At 34.7% G+C, this 24,355-nt stretch overlaps 1 protein-coding gene across 2 annotated transcripts in view; it reads right to left on the minus strand.

The window, feature by feature from the left end:
- Positions 1-346: 346 nt before the first annotated feature.
- The window catches only part of LOC106668472 (adenylyl cyclase-associated protein 1), a 64,722-nt gene continuing 40,713 nt past the window's right edge, over positions 347-24,355 (minus strand). For both annotated transcript variants that reach the window (XM_014397275.2, XM_014397274.1), the window contains exons 3-10: positions 17,432-17,594; positions 13,092-13,287; positions 7,670-7,755; positions 5,315-5,562; positions 5,061-5,245; positions 4,777-4,983; positions 4,566-4,709; positions 347-1,124 (exon numbers count right to left, since the gene is read on the minus strand). In XM_014397275.2, the coding sequence (XP_014252761.1) occupies positions 1,041-1,124; positions 4,566-4,709; positions 4,777-4,983; positions 5,061-5,245; positions 5,315-5,562; positions 7,670-7,755; positions 13,092-13,287; positions 17,432-17,550 (1,269 nt within the window). In that variant the 5' untranslated portion in view covers positions 17,551-17,594 and the 3' untranslated portion in view covers positions 347-1,040. The remainder of the gene's footprint in view (positions 1,125-4,565; positions 4,710-4,776; positions 4,984-5,060; positions 5,246-5,314; positions 5,563-7,669; positions 7,756-13,091; positions 13,288-17,431; positions 17,595-24,355) is intronic.

Here is a 24,355-nt window from a genome sequence, read left to right on the forward strand (position 1 = left end):
TTTTGCAAAGAACTCCGACGGGAATCAGCCTTTGGACTCAGGTGGCTGATTTTGTGTTCCATCCAGCTGCTCTGCTGACTCTTAACTCTCAACTCTCTTCAGCTCTACTCTATCCTTCTCCTCGTAAAGGCCAGCCTTATATCCTAGCTCAGTTAAAAGTAGCTGCAGTTGAGAACCTTGGATAGAGAGTCCTCGGAGGCATTTAACCCTAAGTCCCTGCTGAGAATGTGAGCCTTCGATGACTATGGCTGTGGAAAACGTGGACCTGGACCTCATTCAGCAAGGCCTCTGGGTGATACGATATCTTAATGTTCATAAGTTTAATGGGTTAAAAAAAATCAATTAGTACTTTTCAGGAATATTTAATATAATATGCAGTTTTAAATACAGTAAGGAAGAACATGAATAAATAATGTGTGTAAATATAAAATAGGGAAAAAGCAACTTTTTGTTGTTATAATAGTAATATCAAAAGTTCTCTTGAGCGATGTTATTTTAGTTGTAATTCATGCCACAACCAATTTATTATATTGATTAAAGAAAAAAGCCTTAATGGTAAACCTAAGTTAGTTGAAATCTTACCCTAAATTCGCTACTTATGTAATGTAGTTTCATACAATGTTACAATAATACCCATATTTTCATTTATCATAAATTTCTTTTGATGATTTTTTTTTTACTTCCCTAATTTGCCAGGTTTATTGGTCAAATTGTTTTAAGACAGTTTCCACATAAGAAATTAATAAAATGAAAGTCACCCACTTTCCAACTGTCTAAATCAGAAAAATAAAAATCTGCGCTAAAAGGAGAACTAAAGGGAACTAATAATTCACATAGGATATAAATATAATTTGATTTTTTTTTTTTCTACCTAATTCCAGATATCACAGACAATGGAGAGGATATTACATTAGAGAGAACGCCATTAAAGAAAACATGTCACCAAATGAAATTCAAACAGTTAGAACCAATTTCAATCGTTATTTGCATGTTGGAAAGTACGGTGATACAATTTATGGGTTTGAATCTGTAAGGATAATTTAACCTTTGTTTTCTACTGGCGTTGTTGTGAGGCTCTTGCCCTTCACTACAGTCTTATACTGTTCAGGAACGGGAAGCTCAGTCTGAAAAAAAATTAAAAATAATGAAGTTTGTAACAAACTAATGGTGTGCATTGGTGAAGAACGATACTACAAAAAGCTTTAGAAAATGAATACGTTAAAATATTTCTCCGAGTGATGCTCAGTGTATGTGAACCATTAAAATATAATAATTATTTAGAACAAAACTATATTAAGTATCAACTGAGAGCTTATAAAATTATTGTTGGCATAACATTTTTTATTTAAGTGTGATAATTGCATTGTAATATTAACAAAAATTTGAAAATTTTAATAAAAAGCATCTACGAATATGCCATTCATAGGGGTGAGTAAAACAAAAACCACCGTTTTATACTTTTTAGAGTGACGAGGGAATTTGTTTCCTGCTATATTTTCTATTAATGTTATTGTTATTAATTATTTGAAAATTATGAGATGCAGTCTGGTGTGACGTAGGTTTAGAAAAACATTTTCTTTGGCAAGATAATAATAATAATAATGATAATGCTTTATTAAACATAAAAAAAAGGAAAAAAGACAATTTAGATATCAAAGCATATAAGGCCATGGATCTTGGATCCGTCTGCCAGAGGTCGTTGATTAAACAATCAGAAACGAAAAAATACACAATCAAATAAAATAAATGATAGCCTACGCAATAAAAAGGAAAAAAAAGGAGAAGCAACAACTGCCAAAATGCAAAAGAGAACAGAAAAACAGGTTATACAATAGAAATCAAAAATTAAACTCATTAATTAATTCATATCTGTAGTTCCATGTATGCCTAGCGTAACAAATTAAGGGCCGCGAATTTGAGCCACTCAAAAACCGTAACAGGTCAACCCTGGGAACATCCGAGATGCAACAACCGAATCTCATCCAGGGATGAACACTCTGCCAAGAATTGGGATACGGTTTCAATAGAGTGCAAATTACACAAAGAACAGATTCCCAATTCCCCTCTGATCTAAACGGCCGAGTTTAAGTGCAAAACCTCACTTCTTAGCTTAAATAGCCATCGCAACTCATTGAGACAAAGACCATCAAAATTATCTTCATGTAGGTCGAACAATGCAGGAGAGAATCTTTGGCGAGATAAAGACTGCATCTCACGATTGCCAAATCATTAATTAACGGTCACCAAACACCACATGTTATTGTTACTGGGATCATAAAAATTTGTTTTCTTTATTAATCGTAAAAATAATATTTTGTTTTTTTGCCCAATTGAAAAATGTCTATGTCCTCGAAATACAAGCATTCAGTATAACAAGCTCGAATCAAGATGTTCAGGGCCACCATATGAAGTGAACAGAAAAGCTCTATGTTACGCTAGTCAGGTTAATCAATCTCATCAATCTTGCAAAATCACTGACAAACAAACTCTTTTTGACAAGATGTCACCATCGCTCACAGAAGTTAATACTAAAAGTTACAAAAATTAAACAGGTAAATTCCACAAACACACGACCTTTTTTTAATACTTGTTTTATTTTTAACTATGATGGAATAATGATTTTTTTTATGGCAGGGAATTTTTGACAATAATGAGATCAATTCAGAATAAGCGCAACTTATGTATGAGATTTTGGAGAGGCAATATCTGGCATTGTAAATAGAAAGAAAGTTTATTTTGACAAATGAAAACAAAACTTTTTAAATGGATGAAATCAATTCTTCTTTTTTTATTTAAAAAAAAAAAATCGAACTACTAGCCATTTGGCCATTAATTATTTTGATATGCCTATCTTTGCCGGTTTGGTCTGTCAGATGGCAAGATGCCAAAACAGGTAGACAGACCAAAATGGCCAGTAAAAATTAAATTACACCAAGAATTTTTCTCAAGTAGTCTCCATGGTGATAAGTTTGCTATAATTGTTGAGGTGGTCTGTCAGGAAAGTTTCGACACACTGGAGAAGGCAAAATGGCGGAATGTGTCTGACAGACAACCCAATGAGAAGATAAGCAGACCAAGATTATAATTAAGGATCAAATTACAATTTGGTAACTCTCACAAAATTGTACTACTACTAAAATCCAAGGAGTGGAGGGAATTGGCAGCTTGAATCAAGATTGATACTAATTTAACAAATCTATTTCAGCCCGCTCCTGAACAAGTACCCCTCAATAATGAGAAAAAAAACTTTCTTTCTTACATGTTTGTTGTAGAGGAGTTTCATTGTATATTAATCCGCCTCATCACTGGTTTGTCTGACAGATGGCAAGAAGCGAAAAGGTAGTTAGACCAAAAAAGGGAAGATAGGAAGGCCAAAATAAAGGTTAACAACTAAATTACATTGTGAGATTTCCTCCTGTGGTTTGCAGGGTAATAAACTTATCATCACTGGGCTAGTCTGATGGCAAAATGCAGAAATGCAAATGATCTAACCCAGTGAGGAAAGACTGACCGAAATGACTATCTAAATCTCAATATCAATTGATCTGTGTTTTAAACTTAGATATTTCATCCTAACAATGCATTCTTAATTAATTCACTTTGACATAATTTTTTCTCTAACTTATCTTTATTCAACTCAATATCCCCCTCTTTTAATTTTATGTCACATAATGCACATACTATTGAGACTTGAGGGCCAATATGTGCCCTTTTGGCCAATGACAAATAAATAGAGTGGCAATCCTAATTTCAATCAAACTGATCAGTCAACCATGTTAAAACAGAGGGGCAAGAAGTGTTGATTACTCCACAAAAGCGAAGCTTTTGTAAAAGATACAGAGCAAAAAAAGTAGTTATTAGAAAAAGGTGAAACGAAAATTAGGCATAATTTCCTAATAGCTGTGTCCAAATACAAAATTAAAAACTGTTTTTATTATTACATGCCATACCTCCCAGCCTATACTGCCCTAAAACATTTTTAGCTTAAAAACAATTTTAAATTATCGTAATTTTTGTTTTCCTATATAGACATTTAATATATTTTTACTGTTTATGCCTTTTCTAGAGGTGTGATTTACTCTGATGAGGACTGAAGAGTGCCTGTGACTGGTGGAGGGAATCCTTCATAGAGGCGTTCAAAATGTATAGAAATCCTATCTTTTGGGCAGGGAATGCAAAAATTGTCCGCCTAAGAGAACCTGGTCACTAGAGGGGTACAAGTTAAGACGGGTTTCATTGTAGAAATAAATTGTGTTTAATCGCTTGAGAAGGAGATTTTTTAATTGTTTTACTCACCCTTACAACATTCTACTGGTGCATTTGTACCCCCCCCCCTTTGAAAATGTAATAATTGTGCAAGAACTATATTTTTGTTTTGTTTTTTAATTTCTACAATACATAACTGTTCCAATTCTTGTAAACTTAGTTCGAACTGAATCACTCCAAGTCAACAGTTTATAGCTCGAATACCATCGATCACGCTATAAAAGCCAAGCGCTTTCTTTTATTCTTACTTAAAAATAAAGATTGACGGGAATTTTTAAGAGACTTGAAAGCATACTTACATATTCGCCATTGTCTTTTGGGACCAATACATTCATTTCAGAAGACTTTGAGCTCACGATCTCCACATCGAGCGAATCTTTACTCAGATACATTTGACATCCGTCTGTCTTATCAATGGAAATGGTTGGGACTTTTCCTAATACCTTAAATTTCCAAGATTTTTATTTTACAATTCATTGACATATACGATTTCTAAATATTTATACCGACCTGCATTTGTACAGATTGACAATTGACAAATTCAACTGACGATACAAGTGTGTCAAAGAGTACGGATGTCTTGCGACAAGAGTCAAGGAAAATCGAATTAATTTTTCCTTTGACAGTCAATGTTGAATCAGTACAACCGAACATATAAACAACATTGTTCATATCAGCACCGTCAACCACTAATTGATGATTACCCTTCTGATGCTCCTGTACCATAATATTCACAATTATAATTTATACAGTATAATGTTAATAATAATGTTATTATAGAAATGTATACGTACAACAAGCCATTTTTTGCCATCTCTAGAAAATACGGGGGGTTTCTGCACTGTTCCTCTTGGTCCTGTGCCTGGTAATTCGTGCTTTACAGAGCTAACTTGAGTATTAGGTGCTTTGAAAGGAGCGGGGCCTGATCTTAAACCCGGATTCTTATGCGTTTGCATATCTGCGGTGACTTTTTTCAAATCTGCAAAAAAAAAATCAGAAATCATTTTATATTTAAGCACGGCAAAGATTTTAGAGAGGAAAAACTTACGCTTTGTGACGTCTTCGCCACGGTTGATTTCCGCAAATAAGGCTGATCTGTCGTCACCTTCGGGCTGGATGGACAAATCGCCAATTGGTGGTGGTGGCGGAGGCATACCACCTGGCGGCGGTGGTGGTGGGACACCAGGACCTCCCTTCGCCCATACAAGTCCTGTTGTGTGATGCATTTTGACATATTTTTGAAGTTCGGTCAGCGTGTTCAACCAGGCATTGACCCATTCAATGTGTTTGGCATCCCTGTTACAAAAATGGCCACCATATTATTCAACATTTAAATATCATTCCTACTTATATTGGTTGTGTGCATAAGTTTTTTCGGTTTTCAGAAAAAAAATCAAACTTTCAAAATATAAATTAATTTTATTTTTAAAACAGAAGATAATTTCCTTTGTTTTGACATACTGCCAAACATTCTAATAACAGATATTTCCCATTTTTGTAAGTCTAATTATTGAGATGAAAATAAATCTGTAGTCCAATTTGCAGAGTATTTTTTTTCTTCAAAAATCCCCCGCCTGTTATGTGGTTGCCTAGAGAGCGGAACAAGTAAAAATCAGAGGGGGCAAAGTCTGGAGAATATGGAGGATAAGGCATTTGCTGCCAGCTTAACTTGGCAAGTTTATGATGCTGCGAGAGACATGGAAGTTTTTCCTTCAACAATGAACCAAAACGCTCCAGCTGCACACAGTATACCTCTCTGTAAGGTTTTGGTTGCGTAACAGTTCCCAATAAATCCTTCCTTATTCCTGAGGGTAAAAACCATGAATCGAGTTTCACAATGTAACCCAGAGAGTACCTGAATTTTCATTGATAGTTAATTTGTTTCATCTTCCCAAGCACTAATAAGTTGTCGCTTTTAAGTTGGTCATGGTGTTTAGCAAATCTGGTCTTTGATTCATCTCTTGCCCTAATAAAACGATGGAACCACTGTTGGCTCACATGTTCAGTTACTTCGTTATCACCATACATTCTATAAATTTCGACAGGCATCTGCCACTATTATGTATGAGATTCAATTCACTAATTTCGTGGTCCGCTTGACCAATTAATACATTACAATTAATTAAGGTTTTTAGTTGAGATGAAAAAAAGTTAATGGCACGAGTGGGATTCGAATCCACGATCTTCAGCTAGATACGCCGCTGCTCTACCACTTGAGCTATCGTGACCTCGATCCACTCGAACACCAACTTCCCATCTCAACCCCATCTTTTGAGTTTTCCCTCCTTTTTGACATTTTTCAAATGTCGTGTAATCGGATTGGATTCTCGACGACAAATGAAATGGCCACGGAGAGCTTTAGTGAAGTGTACTTCATTTTAAATCATTAAATTCGCTAATTTCGTGGTCTGCTTGACCAATTAATTAAGGTTTCTAGTTGAGATGAAAAAAAGTTAATGGCATGAGCGGGATTCGAACCCACGATCTTCGGCTAGATACGCCGCTGCTCTACCACTTCACTCTTTCACGATATTTGAAAAATGGCAAAAAGGAGGGAAAATTCAAAAGGTGTGGTTGAGATGGGAGGTTGGTGTCCGAGTGGATCGAGGTCACGATAGCTCAAGTGGTAGAGCAGTGGTGTATCTAGCTGAAGATCATGGGTTCGAATCCCGCTCATGCCATTAACTTTTTTTCATCTCAACTAGAAACCTTAATTAATTGGTCAAGCAGACCACTAAATTAGTGAATTTAATGATTTAAAATTAATTATACTTCATTAAAGCTCTCCATGGCCATTTCATTTGTCGTCGAGAATCCAATCCCATTACACGACATTTGAAAAAAGGCAAAAAGGAGGGAAAATTCAAAAGGTGGGGTTGAGATAGGAAGTTGATGTCCAAATGGATCGAGGTCACGATAGCTCAAGTGGTAGAGAAGCAGCGTATCTAGCCGAAGATCGTGGGTTCGAAGCCCGCTCTTGCCAATAACTTTTTTTCATCTCAACTAAAAACCTTAATTTATTATTATGCATGAGATTAATCTCATAAATCAATGCCTCAAATTAATTTTATCTGCTTCCATGCCATACATGTATTGTAGATGTATAGATCTAGATCTAGATACATCTATTTTCTAAACAGATTTTTGGGCTCAACTACCCCTTTCTTAGCAACAATTTAGTAATAATAGATCACCTTAATGAAGATTAAAGTTGAAATTTGAAAAAACAAAAACTTATGCACACACCCAATACATTGTTTTTTCTCTTTAAAAATAATAATATTTAAAAAAATAAATAAACAAAAGGCATATGTAACATTATGTAAGCATTATGTAACATCATCCTCTCTCACAAGTTTTTGGCAATAATAATACAAAAGTAAACTTTATTTAATATACTTACTTTTCTTTCCAGTCTTTTAATACTCTGTTCGTGTAGAACTGTCCAGCGTCATTCATTTCTTTTACATATGGTGATGGCGCAGGTTTCTAAAAAAAAGAAAAATTGTCTCAGAATGATTTTGTTTCAAGGTGTGACAAAAAAAACAATGATTTTGGGCATTCATTAGAGCCTGTTTGACCAATATACATCATGAAACATCAACACGTGGAATGCAAATTATTCATATGTGCAAGTGGCTCAGTACATTCCAGGAAATCACTAATACTCTTACTTTAATGGTGAGCGACCTGTCTTTTGAAATTTTTTATCGAATTAAAAATATTGGTTTTTGCTATGTTTCAATCTTTTTATTTGTTTCTTTATATAATTATTCTTACATTTTTAACACTTGTAAACCTTTATGTGCTGGTATTTCACAATGATTGATTTTTGGTGTTGTCGACTATTCGATCTTGTCACAAGAGATTGTATTTTAGGGAATAAGAAATAATGAATCTAAGATTGTTTTTCAAAAATGATAATATAAGCAGTAAGCAAATTCCATGTGCGGACAATATTTCGAAAAAGGAATAACATGAACAATGATAAAATACTTATCCCGTTTGTTCACTTTTAAATCTTATTAAGGCATTAAAAATACTCACAGATTTCACAACAGTCTTTCATTTAACAACAAATAAATCTTTCTAAAAACAATCACTAGGAACATATACCAGCCAGCAAATCAAAAGTTCTGTGTAATACAAATTTTATGTCTATTTGGGACATAATCATACAGAAATTAGCAAGAATCTGTAGCATGTGAACAAAAATTTAAAAAATCTAAATCAGAGCAATCAGGGCATACTTGAAATTGATAAATTATGAGATTTCTCTGTATGGTCTGCAGAGGGTTGAACCTGTGATTTGGTCGTTACTGACCAGGTCCCCACCTGAAGATTGCAAGATGCTGATAGGCAGACCAAAATTATGGGTAACAGCCAAATTACAAATGATTGATTTTGTTGATTCTATTCCGCTTAACTTTTTGAAACGAGTGAAAATAGTTAATAAGTTCTAACACACGTTGTTTGGAAAAAATGCCAAATATTATTTTGACCAATGTGAATGTAGCTTGATGCTCTGGTCATCATAATTCTTGTTGTTTTTTGTTTATGTTCCGACATTTTGCTAACTTTAGGTCTGTGTGTTTATTTTGTCAAGTGTCTCCTTTTAAGGTTTATTAAGAAAATTTTGCCCAAACAATTTTTGATTTACTGCAGTAAATATCAGAGAATACATATCAGGATGATCTGATATAGACAATCTACAAAAACACTTGGTAAAGTGACTGCAGTTGTGTTAATGAAAAGTTATCAAAAACATTGTCAATCAAAAAAGTTGTTTTCAATTATAATAAAAGCAGGAAGCAAATTTTCAATCAACCAGGCAGGCAAAACTTTGAAAACAGGAAGAACGGTGAACAAGGATAATAATACATATCCTGTTTGCTCACTTTTATACTGGATCTGAAGATATTAAAAAAATTCCATTTTTTCATTCCTCTTATTTCTTATTTTCAACAAAAAATAATTCTTCCTAACCTGTGAAAAACTTAAGTTCAAAAAGTGCAACAAAATTGAATTTAATATATATGTTGGTCACTGATTATGCAAGAATTATAGCAACTATGCTTAATTGAAATTAATGTCTTTGCAAGTAATTCATCAATTAATTCAAGCCAGTGCAAACTATATAACAATGAATAGCATGATAAATTTAATTAAACTTCATCTGTCAACTGTAATAAAGTCAATTATACTTACAAAGTAGTATAATAGATTTACAAGTTTACGACAAATAATGATTTGCATCTACGAAACGGTTAAAAATTAATGTTTATAACCACATAAGCTATTTATTCATTTTTTGTTTCAATAAGTGAGGACCAAATTGATACATTCTGTAATTATAACATTGACAATGTTAACATTTTAATTCCCACCAAGCATAAAATTCAGCAGAGACAACACAATCCAATAAAGAAGTTCACATGACACACGATAAAAGTGTCCGCTGGAAATTTTGCAATAATATAGAATAAAAACATTTATGCATTGTGTTGCCATTAAAATTAAATGTCCAATAATCAGGCTACAAATTGGTCTATAACTGTCTTTTTACAATCACTGGTGACTTCTACCTGTTTCCCCCCCCCATTTTCACTTATTTCTGATTAACTTATTTTTAATGATACTAGGTGGACAAATATTAAGAGATGTGTCCAAGAGTTCCAATGCCCCCAGGAGTGAAGAAGAGAAAATAATTTTAGGTGTAAAAATAACAAAAAAATTGTGTTCACAAAGCTGCTACTGGTCAGAACTTGCTCTCCCAATCAATTTGGATGAAATTTTAATGTACTGGCAATCTCGTATTACCTTCATACCCATGAATAATCTGAATCTTGGTATGATCTGTTTGTAAAAACGATTCAATTGTTATTTGCCAAGCTTTCAACCTATTTTAAAGTCATCATCAGGGCAAAATAATCTTAAAGATTGACAGGGGGCATCGGTAGTCGTAATGGTTTTGGTTCAAATTCAGCGGTCCTGAATTCGATCCTGACATACTTACAAATGGGATTCTTTTTTTGCAAAAACACCAGCACCCCGAGGGTTCATATAACCTCATAGTTGAAATTTCTTTGAAGATAAGACTTAGTCTCAACATTGCCAAGGACTGTAACATGGTTACCTTTATACCCAGAGGATGGTCTAATCGCTAGATTTATTTTATTTACACGGTTTATTTATTTATATCACAACAATGAAGTAAGAAATCAAATTTGGAATTTTTCTTATCGATTAATAAATTTTGAAATTAACTTTTAGCCTTTTTGCAGAGCTAGAAACCATCACAATATTTAACAATTTATTACGCGTTTCTTGGGGTTAATTTTGCCAAACCCCTATATTCATCTCTAATACTTTTCGATGTATTAACACCCCTTAAAATTTCTTTCAAATTGATTGAGAGAGCTGAGAGCAGCGGCAGCTTTGTGAATACTATAATTTTTGTCCATTTTTACACCCAAAATATTTTTTCTTGGATCCTGGAGCCAAACGGATGGAACCTCAAACACATGTCTAGAATGTTTACAGTATCAGAAGAAAAGTTTCATTAAAATTGATGACCACACAACTGTAGCCTCCCCTCGTTAGACCCCTTGTTTAGACAATGAATGAGACTAGTTGATTTATTGTAGCTTTTGTGTTTTAGGTTTTGACATTTTTTATTTTATTTTCTACTGATTTAGTTTGTATTGCTGTTTTTTTTGTTCAGTTTACACAAGATATAAAATTTTATCAATTTTTATCATATTTATTTTACTATCTTGCCTTTTGAACCAGGTAAAATACTAACTTTCACATTTAATGCAAGCAACTGAAATGTGTGAACGGTAAATTTAAATTAATTAAGGTTTTAAGTTGAGATAAAAAAAGTTATTGTCACAAGCGGGATTCGAACCCACGACCTTCAACTAGATACGCCACTGCTCTACCACTTCAGCTATCATGACTTCGATCCACTTGGGCAATAACTTCCATCTCAACCTTACCTTTTGAATTTTCCCTCCTTTTTGCCATTTTTCAAATGTCGTGAACTCTATTTGATTCTCGACGACAAATGAAATGGCCACGGAGAGCTTTAGTGAAGTATACTTCATTTTCAATCATTAAATTCCCTAATTTCGTGGTCCGCTTGACCAATTAATATTTTACAATTAATTAAGGTTTTTAGTTGAGAAAAAAGTCAATGTCAGGAGTGGGATTCGAACCCACGACCTTCGGCTAGATACACCGCTAATCTTCCAATTGAGCTATCGTGATTTCGATCCACACGGGCAATAACTTCCCATCTCAACCTCACCTTTTGAATTTTCCCTCCTTTTTGCCATTTTTCAAATGTCGTGTAATCTATTTGATTCTCAGCGACAAATGAAATGGCCACGGAGAGCTTTAGGAAGTTAATGTCCGAGTGGATCAAAGTCACGATCGCTCAAGTGGTAGAGCAGCGGCATATCTAGTTGAAGGTCATGGGTTCAAATCCCGCTTGTGACATTGACTCTTTTATATCAACTAAAAACCTTAATTAATTGAAAGATATTAATTGGTCAAGTGGACCTTGAAAATTAGTGAAGGTAAATTTAAATTTCATTTGCTGTACCTTAGATCTCTGATCGATATAGTTTAGAAGTAAATAAATATCAAATATTGTTAGATTTTTAAGAATGGTTATATCTTTTATCCTAATCTGCCTACTCTTGCAGTTTCTGTCTGCATTTCAGCATTCCATCTTCAGTGTGAGTTATCTTATCAAACATTTAACATGTCCTTTTATAAGTTTATTACCAAAACACCACAACACAAATTTGACATGACATTGAGACACAAATTGGAACAAATAGCACTGAATATGGTGAAATGTTGAATTACACACCGAAATTTGTAACCAACAAAAGCCGCTAGATCAAGATGATCAGAAACGATCAAGCGACAACCAAAAAACAAAAATTGCATGAGAGCTGAAAAAATTCTGTCAATCATCAAACAATTATTTTTTTTTAAGAATCTTAAGTCTGTATTTGGATGTTATGGCAGTTGTAACATTCTTGTAATTTGCTTTCAAAACGCTAACAACTCTCTTGAACAATCTAATCACGCATTTTAATTTTATAAATAACTTTATTAAAGGTTTTAATGATTGTTATCTACTGTTTTTTTAAAGTTTTTTAGAGGTTTAAAAATATTTTACTGTGATCTTATTTACGACAATGTAACGTAGCCCCGAAGAAGACTGTAATAAAGTTAAAAGCTTGGTGTGAAGTTACAATACTCACTTCTTCATTATTAAATTCCTGTACTAACAACTCTTTTCTTAAAAGCTTATGAAAATTCAGAAGGAAAATACATGAACTAGTAGGTTTGTCATTTTTACGCCCAAAATATTTTTTCTTGGTTCCTGGAGTCAAGCAGATGGAAATAATAATAATTTTAATGTAATATGTTATAATTAATATGTTTATAGTATCACTTTAAAAAAAACTCAAGGAAAATACTACATGATGAATAATCATGAAGAGGGCTGAATGAATGATTTAAAATAATTTCTTTCATAAAGACATGATTATACGTACATTTTTTCAGATTGGACTGGATTTCTTTAACATCCTGTAAATGAAACAGCCAGCTCTATCAAGTCCCAATTGATTCAACTAATCCAATGGAATTGTTGAGTAAGGAAAATCAGTTTGATTAACGAATAAATTACATTTCTTTCATTGACAACGTAACATTTCTCTCAATGTCTAATTTTTTTAAACAACTTCTGGGGTGTTTTTTCAAAGTATGAATAAATAAATAAGCACTTTGATGGTACTTACGACTGTGACCCAGCCGAGAGCGGGTATGCTCTCACTGACGGCACTTAAATGGTTGAAGAAAGGCGAACTCCTGTTTTTGGCCCTTAAGTCTTGAATCGCTTGAATTTTGCTCGAAGTCGGCCCCAAAAGTGAGACTTGCTCGCTCTGAGGCGGCTCTGACCTTTGACCGGCGTTTTCAACGTAAGCGAGCTGTGCACTGTAAAAGAAACATTTTTTTTTTATATTAGAATTAAAAAAAAAAAAGAGGTGTTTATTAAAGTTATTAGACAAGAGATTAAAAACGGGGTGTTTCCGGAACAAGGTCAGCATATAATGTAATTTCATGCTGTTAGATCGGCGTTAATTACCGGAGAGCCGGGGTTGAAGATCGGCCAACGCAAAAGAAAAACAACGGATCTTTAAGCAAACCAAAGGAACAAGCTAAACATTAACTTTCACGCTATTTGGTTTCTCTGTAAATGTAATACGACTGTAACAAACTATCGACATTCGCGAAAAGTTAGCAATTCGCCGTGAGAACAACGGGATATCTGTATGATACACGGTTGTACATTTTTAAAACAATTTTCACATAAGAATAACATACTTAAACTGACAATTAAACACAATACTTGAACAAAATAAATGATTAATCCAATTAAAAAGTAATTAAACGTAAACTATAAGTCACGTGGGAACAAGCCGAACGCCATTTTCACAAGACAAAAACCTCTCGATTTCATTCAACTTCCGGGTTGAAATATTTCAAAATAAGGATTGATCGCTTGGTTGGATTCAATATCGAAATCTCCGCAGGGCTTCTCTTCTCTCTTTCGTGTTCACTGATGCTCGCATCATCGGGTAGTTTTCATCAAAAGAGCCTCAAATTACATTCAACAGTCGTATTGTCCACATAGACGTCGAATAACTATCACTTGACGTCAAATATGAAATACAGGGTGTCCTTTTTAGATGGCCGGTCTGAATTTAGATTGGTTCTAAACCAATCCAAAATACACGTTTAATATTTTTTAGACTAGTTTCAATTTTTTACCTTTTTTTTGTAAATAAAATATACAGGGGATCCTCATGCCCAGTTCAATTTCAAAATTTCAAATACGATCATGTACAACCTGACTCATTTTATGGATTTTACTCTGAAAATAATGGTGCATTCAGATTTTAAATTGGTCAAAAAATGACCAAGTTACGGTAAAAAGAAACCGGCAGTGTAATTTCGACGAGGAGTCGAATATTTTATTGTTTGTCCGCGAAAATCCGAATTCCTCTCTCCGAAATGTCGGAAGGCTTTTAGGATTTTCAAAAAATAGAATTCGCGATGTACTCCGGACTTACAATTTTAAGCAGTTTTGCTCTCATCACTGGTGTCTACGAGATGAACCGAAAGACAAAACTGACGGTAGACGTAGGTAAATATGCTAGTTTTCCAGTCTGAAATCATAGCGATTGAACGATGCGCCAGAGGAATAAAAAGGCTAGCAATTCATTCCCGGAAGGTAGCGATTTTCTCTGATAATCTGGCAGCTCTCAGGGCCTTAGCCTGATGCGAGCCGAAGGAAGAGTGTTTGGAACTGCATGGAGGCTATGAAGGAAGTCAGCAACACTAATGATCTGATCCTGGAATGGGTCCCTGGACACTCAGGCTGGGGCAGCGGCAACGGAAAGGTTGACTTGTTGGCCAACATGGGCTCTCGGGGTCCTGAACCCTACTGTGGCTTAGCGTCCTGCCACAAAAGAGGATACATCTTAAAATGGATCCTAAATGAGTCCAAAACCTGCTGGAACAATAACACAGGTATGAGGCACGCGAAGAGATTCAAAGGACCATCCGCAAAACTTTCAAAAGAATTACTGGAAGGCCGGTTGGACTCCTGACAGGGCACTGCCACTTAAGAAGGCAGATGCACTGGATAGGAGTATAGAGAGAAGAAATACTATGCAGATACTACCAGAAAGAGGAAGAGACACATTCTATGTTTCTGTGAAGGTCTATGTAGGTACAGGTTCTTGCAACTAGGGCAAGAAAAACCGCAAGCAAGGATCCTACACTAACCTAACATACTATATATATAATAACTAATCCTACCGCTGGCAAGGCTATGGACGCTGATTAATAATCTGATAAATAACAGGAGAGCACAATAAATCTATTCAGATCGAGTTGCAGTAGGCCTTGTGGCCGCCTCTTTTATCCCTATCCCTCATTACTGGTGAAGAGTGTTAAAATGAGCAAATCTTTGCATCTTTACGCAAGGCAGGCGCAGTTCGAACATGAAATGTGTTTAATAAATAAAAAACCAAATGATTTTTTTTCCAGCCTTTTTGCCATAACTGACTTTTTTTGACCAATTTAACCAATTTAAAACCCGATTGCACCATTGTTTTGTGTGTAGTTCATGTATAGGGTCATATTGGAAATTTTGAAGTTAAAATGGGCCTGAGTTACTCGGTATCATTTTTTTCCAAAAAAAGGTAAAAATTTCTAACTAGTCTCAAAAATATTAAACACGAATTTTTTATATTTTTTGATAGCGTCAACGGTTCTTCTCCCGGGCCATGTAAAAAGGACACGCTGGAGACGTTTAGTCCTGATTTTAAAGCATATTAATGTTTTAATGCTTTCAAGAGGGTTTAAGATCTAACGAACGACTCGGAATGTATTTAATGGAAGCAAGTTAAATTAGATTTGTGAATCATTCACATTCATTTTCAACTGAAACTTTACCTTTTACCTTATTTTTATTCAAAACGTATTTGAATTTGAGCTAGCTGGTGTTTTTAAAATCGAAATTAATTAAAGGCAATTTGTTAGGAACATGATGCACCCGAAATGAAACTGGATTGCGATTACTGGCTAGTATAGGATGACTTACTGTGATTGAGAAATGCCCTAAGATTTTAATTTATGCAATATCTAAAGTACTAAGTTGAAGGAAGCCGGAGGAAAGCATAAGTTCAATTACATCTTATTCTTCTCGTTAAATAGAGTTTATTAATCAATTTTTGTCATCAGCATTTGTACAAAGTAAGAGGTTGGAAAAGGGCAACCGCACCCATATGCCCTGATGAACTCGGCCTGAGGTACCCTGCATATTTATTCTACAGAAAAAGGTAGACATTTGAAACTACACTAAAAAATATTAAAAATGCATTTTTGTTTTTTAGGTAGCGTCTCTGGTTCAGCCGGGCCATGTAAAAAGGACACCCTATATACATGGAGTAAAAAGCTTAAAAATATTTTCCTAAACCTCTTGGGATACTGGTAACTTACTATTCTGTTATTGAATAACCTATTTTCCCATTCGACTTTTCCCTTTGCTTGTTTGTAAATTCCCCCTTTGATTTTCCCATATATAAATAAATAACCTTTTAATATATTAGATTAGTCTATTTAGTAGTCCATTTTTTAACTTCTTAAGTAAAGTAATAGAAAAGTATAATGCACTGTAGGTTCTTTGTCTCGCCCTGTTTATAACCCTGACCTTCAGGGGACGGTGGCCGCAACGGTTTAGGCGTTGACACGGCGCTCATCACTGTAAGGTAAAGGTCCCGGGTTCGAATCCAGCGGCCCTGCATTCAAACCCGACATACTTACAAATGGGCTTTTTTTTTTCAAAAACACGGGCACCCCGAGAGTTGATATAATCTGTGCTGTTGCGAACTCTAGTAAGGGGGGACCTGATCTTTTGTGTAAACTAAAAAACAAATTTTTAACAATTAAACTAATCGTTGAGAAACTAAGTCATATGTTTAATTTCTCTAATATGGACAACATTTCTGCACATGCTATATTTGTCAGTACTTACAGTACCAAGAAAAACTTACTTAAACTTTAAACAAGAACTTTGGATACACGTAAAAGTTATCTTCTTAGTGGGTTTTTTAAAGATTAAAATAAAAACACAAATGAATCTCATAGAATCACAAATGCTCTTTCCATGAAGAATTCACTTTCATGAGATATGGGCGATTTTATGGAATAAAGTTGTGAGTAAGAAGTGAAATATCTCTGATACAATCGAAAATTATACTTTGGACAGTAGGACCTTTATGGTCCAATTGGTCATGTATAATAACCTCGTATTGTATTGACGCCTGTACAAGGATATATTTAAAATATTGTAAACAATTTTTTTGCGCAAAGTGTTTATTACTATTTAGTAGTTACAGTTGATTTATAACGAATGAAAACTCGTTGAGGAAAACCGACTCTCGGGAAATTCAGGGCAATGTCAAATATTAGACAACGCGTCCCGGAGGAATATCAAAAGCGTGTCAGCATTATCAACGTCCAGCCGGTCCTGAATTGGCAGAAAAACACATGTGAAATAACAACTTACTTGAAAGCATCGGCAACAAGTTGAGCATGCTCGGAGACAAGACCGCCGATTTGTGTAGACAGCCGTACATAATTGGCAAGTGGCCCTTGTACAATATCTCTATACCCAGCTGAAGACATCGCAGAGAAATTCGATTCGACGGGTGATGTAGGTTTTGAAAAATCTGGAAAGAAAAAACATTATGTTGCTTTAAATATTTTCTTTTTAACCTTCAATGGATTATAATTATATATAAACACCCAATCACTATTTCACTACAAACATGGAAATAAATAACAAGTGCACATATATGACATGGCCAAATAATATTATTCCTCATATACAGGTGTTCGGTTATTCGAGTTATAAACTTTTCCACTAGATTCTACATCCAAAATGGAACCGAAAAGTCCTAATTAACTATGGTCCGAATCTCAGCAGTTTCGGAGTTATTTCACTTTTTCTGATTTCACGACCTTGCTTCAAATAAACAATGATAACTCCCAAACAAAAAGGTTTTGGACAAATCCGTTAAGACCATTGAAAACTAAGTTAAATTTCATTTTTTTTTTTAATTTGAAAATAAATACTAATAATTTAAAATTTGCTTTTCATACTTGTGATGATAATGATGTGTGTCCTTGATTGCCTATCCCTTTTGCTTACAGTTGAATATCTTGGTGTGACATTGGACTCGAATTTGAGATTTAATTTAATTCATTAGCTAACTCACATTTTTACAATGTAAAAACCAAGCAATATTACAATTTTTCATTAAATATGGCATTTCGTTTTTTTTTTTTCTTTTCTTTTCTAAAGAGAGATTAATCAAAATTTCAAAAACTACAAAAAAGGCAAAAATTGTATAACTTCAAAAATTTAAATTGTAGTTAAGATATTTTAAAGCCTAGATTTTTGGTTGGTTTTGTTCATGCTACAAATTTATTCTGTATTTTGTTTGTTTATTTGTTTGTTTTTCATTTTGTAAAGATATATTGTGTTTATTTCTCTGATGATCTCCAAAAACTCTTGCTGTCTAGTACAAACTCTGCTTTTTGACAGCAGGCAGTGATGTACCAAAATATTATTTTTTGTTATCAATTTATAAGTAATATACATTCTTGCAAATAAAGATCTATTATAATTATTTTCAATAAGATGTGATCACTACTAAACTTGTAAACGTTCGTGAAATAAGCTTTTAGTAGGGAGGACTTAGAAAAATCTTTTCTTTTTTTCAAAGTTGAAAAACTTACTTTTTTTTATTTTCCACCTTACCTTCAACCAGGGTTTTTTGTTTTCATCAATTTCTTCGACTTTGAAAAAAAGTAATTAAAAAAGCAATTGCACCACTAAAAAGGATATTAAATGGAGTACGTTTTCTGAAATTTGCTCGTCTCTAGTTTTGGAAAGAGTAACTTAGAATCATCATAATAAGTTTTTCAACTAAAAAAAAATGATTCTTCAAAGTTCTTGCTACTAAAACGCTTATTTCCAAATTTACAAATATTGATTACATTTTATTGGAAATTTAACGTAATTTTCAATGGTCTCAAAAGATTTGTCCAAAACCTTTTAGTTTGGTTGTTATCATTGTTTATTCGAAACAAGGTCGCGAAATTTAAAAAAAATCAGAAAAAGTGAAATAATCAGAAACTGCTGAGATTCGGACCATAGTTAATTAGGATTTTTTGGTTCCAATTTGAATTAGAATCTACTGGCAAAGTTTGTTAAACGAATAACCGAACATGCAGTATTTATTAGATTGGCTTTAAACCTGAGAACCCATGACTTACTTGGCCAAGGATATTTTTGTAATAGTCTTTATAAAAACAGAAATGACGCATAGTCTTAGATCACTCACTGATGCGCATTTTCTTTATGCCGTATTTGCCAAAGAATGCAAAATAATTTTTAAAATTTTTACACGTAGCATATACATCAGTATATGAGATCCTAATATGGTTTTTTCACACGGTCTCAGCACGAAAACTAAGGCCAATGCTGCACCCCACACAGCCCATGAGAAACCAGCCAATGCTGACGGTAGTGTGAGGGATTAAGAGGCAAGGAGGTCTCGATGCCATCGTCGATAAAGCAACGTGCCGGGTTCTCGGGGTGGAATATGTACAAGGTTTGAGCGGTACGATGGATTCAGAGGTTGATGTGAAATGTTTAGAATCAGGAACGGATCAGTTCATTGCAAAATGTAATATTGAGGTCGTTCTGGATAGTGAGGTTAGTGACGTACTAACGAGCTCTGACGAGTTTTCTGAGGACTTTTGTTTGGAAGGATTGGATGCGCTGTATGCCTTGGCAGAACCCCTAAGGTTCCACTCCTTATGTCCAAATTGGTCGCAGTTAAGTTATAAGGTTAGTTGAGTTTAGGTCAAGACAGATTTAGGTCATAACCTATTCGTAGTTGTCCATGTCTTATGTTAAGTTGTCTCTTATGTGGGAATTCCAAGTCAGTCTGTTGTCTAGAAATTACCCTAAGGACCGGAAATCGGTATTCTCTTTGTTGTTGATGTACAGTGAAGGGCAAGAATTTTTTTTTTTTTTCAAATGTAACCAGCGAGATCATTTTTCCTCATTCAGTCTTGTGCTCCACTTTTTGCACTATACTACATAAGCTCAAGGTATTCTTGGATGCTGGAGATTTGCATAGGATTTCAGTATCGCCCGCGTTTGTGGTAAAAATGGTACTGGGATGTACGTGTAGGTCCACAGTACAAATGATGTACAGGACGGAACCAAAAATGCTTCCTTGTGCGACGCCGGATTGTATCAGTCTGATTTCTGAGAACTAGTTGCCGCACCTCACTCTGAAGCAGTGGTCGGTTAGAAAGGACTTCAGGATAAGGTAATAAGGAGTGGGTAGGATGCGTTTAAGTTTATAAAGCTAGCCTAGGTACCTATACCATATCAAAAGCTTGTGCTTTGTACCTGTAAGAACGCACTCAAACAATACTCTGTTCTTTAGAGCAGAGGAGATGGTGTCGATAATTCTCGAACCTTGATGGATCCTCCTTGGAATGAGGATGTTGGAAGCCAAACTGGTGAGAATGGAGAATGAGGATGAAGTGGCCATCTGCAGTTACTACAGTACCCGCTAGGTGTCGCTACCAGTTCTGGAATGGTCTAATCAGAGTAGAGCTATTTCGTATATAAGCAAGGGCATTGCCCCACTGACTTCAGACTCGTCTCCCCGGCGAGATCTCATTGCACGCCTTGAGTCTCGAGACTCGTCTACCCGACGAGCTCTCGCCAATCACTAATGGAGCACCGACAACGACAGCAAGGGTACTCGCAGCAATAGCCTGGAACTCGCCTTTTCAACACTGCCGACTTGGCTACTGGCCAACTGCTGCACTTGACTACCTGCTGCACCAGAGTCCCTTCTTCGCAGCAGAATCAACCGACTCATAGCCCTTGACCTCAGACAACGGTTCTCTCGGTCACGGACAACTACCAACGGCACACACACACGGTCCCGGCCTCGATCGTCCCAACGCTACAAAACAACACCGGCCCTTATCAGGGCCACCAAAAACTCCTAGTCACTAAAAGGATTGAGGATATTAAACGCTTTAAAATGAGTCTTTCGATGATTTGGGATATTGCAAGAAGAAGGCTGATTGGGTTGAGTTTTAGTTATGAGAATGTCGATGGAATATTTCCGTAAGAGAGGAAAGTGAGTGGTTTGGAGGATAACATTACATATGCAGAATAATAACTTTATATGCTGATCATTTTGCGCCAATATATTTTTGATGAATTTTTCACTCAAAACAGATTCTTAAAGCCTGGTAAAATCACATTAAAAGATGATATAGACCAAAAAGAGAGAGCCATCTTATATTTATTCACATTTTGTCTATAAGGTGTTTAGTTTGGCCGCTTGTTTTCAAGCATCTTCTATTGTAGTACACAGAATAAAGGACCCAAGTCGAAAATCTAATCTTGAAGGAAAAGAACCTTTCTGAACTTTCGGTCTGAATCTTTGATAGTACAGCCCCATATGAATAATTCCTTTGATCTACGAAGCCTTGTACGTTTATCCAAGCGGCGAGTTCATCTATACTTAAACTGCACCGTATGAACTCTTTTTAACAACCTCGATATCGTGCCATCGTACGATTGTGTATTCACCACTCGAGTGTAACGTTCGGTGAAAAACCGTTTCGCTTCGAAACTTCGGCGCCCCTCCTTGGCATACACTTGGAAAACGTGGCTAACATGCATGTAACTTGTTTAAATCCGAATTAAACGATTGTAATGATACATATTTTTAATTATTAGCAATTAAGAGCCGACGTCGTTTCCGGGTCGTTGACACCCTGGAACAATGACTAACGGAAGTTTCTTTTACAAATTGCTAACGCAAACGCAATTTTCTAGTTGAAATTCACAATATTCCCCTTTGTTGAAACATGAAAACAATATTATTAAAATCAAGCAAATCAAACTTTGGTTTAAAGCGGCATTATGTTAAAACCTTTTTGTTAAAATCCAATTTGTTCTTCGTGAGAAATTTATAAAGGAACAATTTTGAAAGAACTTGGAAAAAAGGACATTCGGTGAGGTCACAGCAGAACGATAATTCTTTAAGTTTTTGCCGAGCTTTCGACGATTATATATCGTCATCATCAGGGGCTTTAATTTGTTTAGTGTTGAAATATATCTTGAGAAAAAGAAACTGCATTTATAATAAGATTATTTAAAATTAGGTTAAGCTCAGTATCTCGGTTAAAATATACATATTATAGTACATGCCTCTTTTTTTAAAATACTTTTTTCAGGTACATTTGATTATCACAGTTAAGAATTAATTAAGCTGTTTTTTTTTAATATAAATGACACACAAACGTCATGTCTCTGCCTTGTGGTAGAAATTCGCACTTTAATTTAAGTTATCTATAAGTAGTACAATTTATATTTAAAAAAACTTAATTAATTTTAAACTGTGATATTCAAATGTACCTGAAAAAATTAATTAAAAAAGAAAAAAGAAAAAAAGAGGCATCTACTATAATATGTATATTTTAACCGAGATACTGAGCTTCACCTAATTTTAAATAATCTTATTATAAATGCAGTTTCTTTTTCTCAAGATGTATTTCAATACTCATCGTGTTAAAGCCCTGATGATGACGACTTAAAGAATTGTCGTTCTGTTATGACCTCATCGAAGATCCTTTTTTCCAAGTTGTTCAACAGCAGGTCAACCCATCATCTCATCTTTAATTTTACAAGAATCAAAAGAAAACCTCAAGTAAATACATCTAAAAAATATAAGTTGTTTATAAAAATATGACAAATTTAATAATTGAAGTAATCGTTCTAATAATAATGTATATTCAAACAAACTTTCTTTTCTTTTGTATTGATTTTTACATCTGTAAAACTATTACAACAGTAAAAATATTACAAGAATAAAATTGACAACATATGAGGAGAAATCACTCAGTGGTGAGCCTTCTTTAGAAAAAATAAATACGTCCACTTTTCAAATTTCTTCGTCACTTAGTGGGTCCCAGTCGACGGGGAGTATTATCTGGGATGGTAGTGGAACTGAGCTGAGGACCAAGGCATTGGGTCGGGTGGAGAAAAGGATTGAATTTTTTATAATTGCTCTTCGCTACTTCTGGAACAAAGGGAATATTAAGGTCTCGGGTGAGGTTTGGTACATAATTAGGAGGGTTAACAATTTTTCTTAGGACTTTTGATTGGAATCTTTGGATGAGTTGGGCGTTGAAATGCTTAGTTTTTATTTTATTTAATTTATTTACAGTCCAAACAGGTCAATTACCCAAGCATAGGACAGTCAAGCAATACAATAAATCAATCATTACAATATAAACTGGAGGTCCGAAGTCGTCGAATGTAATGTACAATATGCTGCAAGTGCCTTTAATCATTTCTCTAGGAATATAAATGACGATAGTTTGTAGAAATCATGTTTCCTTTTATTACAATATAAACTATTGTAAAAGACATAAAAATAAAAGCAAAGAAGGGCCAACACTTTTAACAAACAAATCAACATTATAAATAGATTAATAAATAACACGACAAAAGTAATAAATAAACCCTAAATTACATTTTAAAGCTATTTTTTTAAAGATCCGAAAGGAAGAGGAGAAGGGGTCCGCACTGATATCGAATTTATTTATGTAATGCACAGCTGTGGAGATTGAAGACTAACCCGGTATTTGGTCCTGTGCCGTGAAGTACTAAATAATTCATGAGTCCGTAGTTGATGCTGCGGAACGCCAAAGCCAATATAAGATAATATCTCCGGGTAGTCAATAAAATTATTTTAGGATCTTCCACGGAAACATGACGGAAGCCAAAACTCAACTATCTTCCAGAGAATCCATGCCTACTAGCGCAAGTCTTCATAGGTGCAATGATGGTACTTCCTGTGATTGCATATTTTGTAACGCAGGTATTTCATGGCCTTTCTCTGTACCGTTTTTATCATCACCCATCTAAACCCGGCGACCAAACAACATTGGCATATTCTATGTGATTGCGCACCAGTGATTGATAAAGTAATTTATTGCCAAAGGGTTCTTGAAGTCAACAGTTTGCCTGAGTACGAATCCTAAATTTTTAAACGCTTTATTCCTAATGGCATGGATGTGGTCCCGAAAATCACAATTCTTATTAAAAAGAGATCCGAAATAATGTCTACCTCATCAATGCGAGAACGTTCAATACTATAAACGAATTGGTCGTGATCGTGAATGATCTTTTTCTTGGAGAACTTCAAAATCTTACATTTTTCGTTTAGTTTGAAATTATTATTCGTCCACCAAAGCCAAAAGCGTCTGAAGTCATTTTGTAAGAGAATGCAATCATTTAACGATTCGACAGGGAGATAAATTTTCAAATTCTCTGCTAACAGTGAAAATGAAGAATTAATGAGAGCAGAGGCGA

This window comes from Cimex lectularius, unplaced genomic scaffold, assembly GCF_000648675.2.
Source record: "Cimex lectularius strain Harlan isolate CLEC.00 unplaced genomic scaffold, Clec_2.1 scaffold36, whole genome shotgun sequence".
NCBI lineage: Eukaryota > Metazoa > Arthropoda > Insecta > Hemiptera > Cimicidae > Cimex > Cimex lectularius.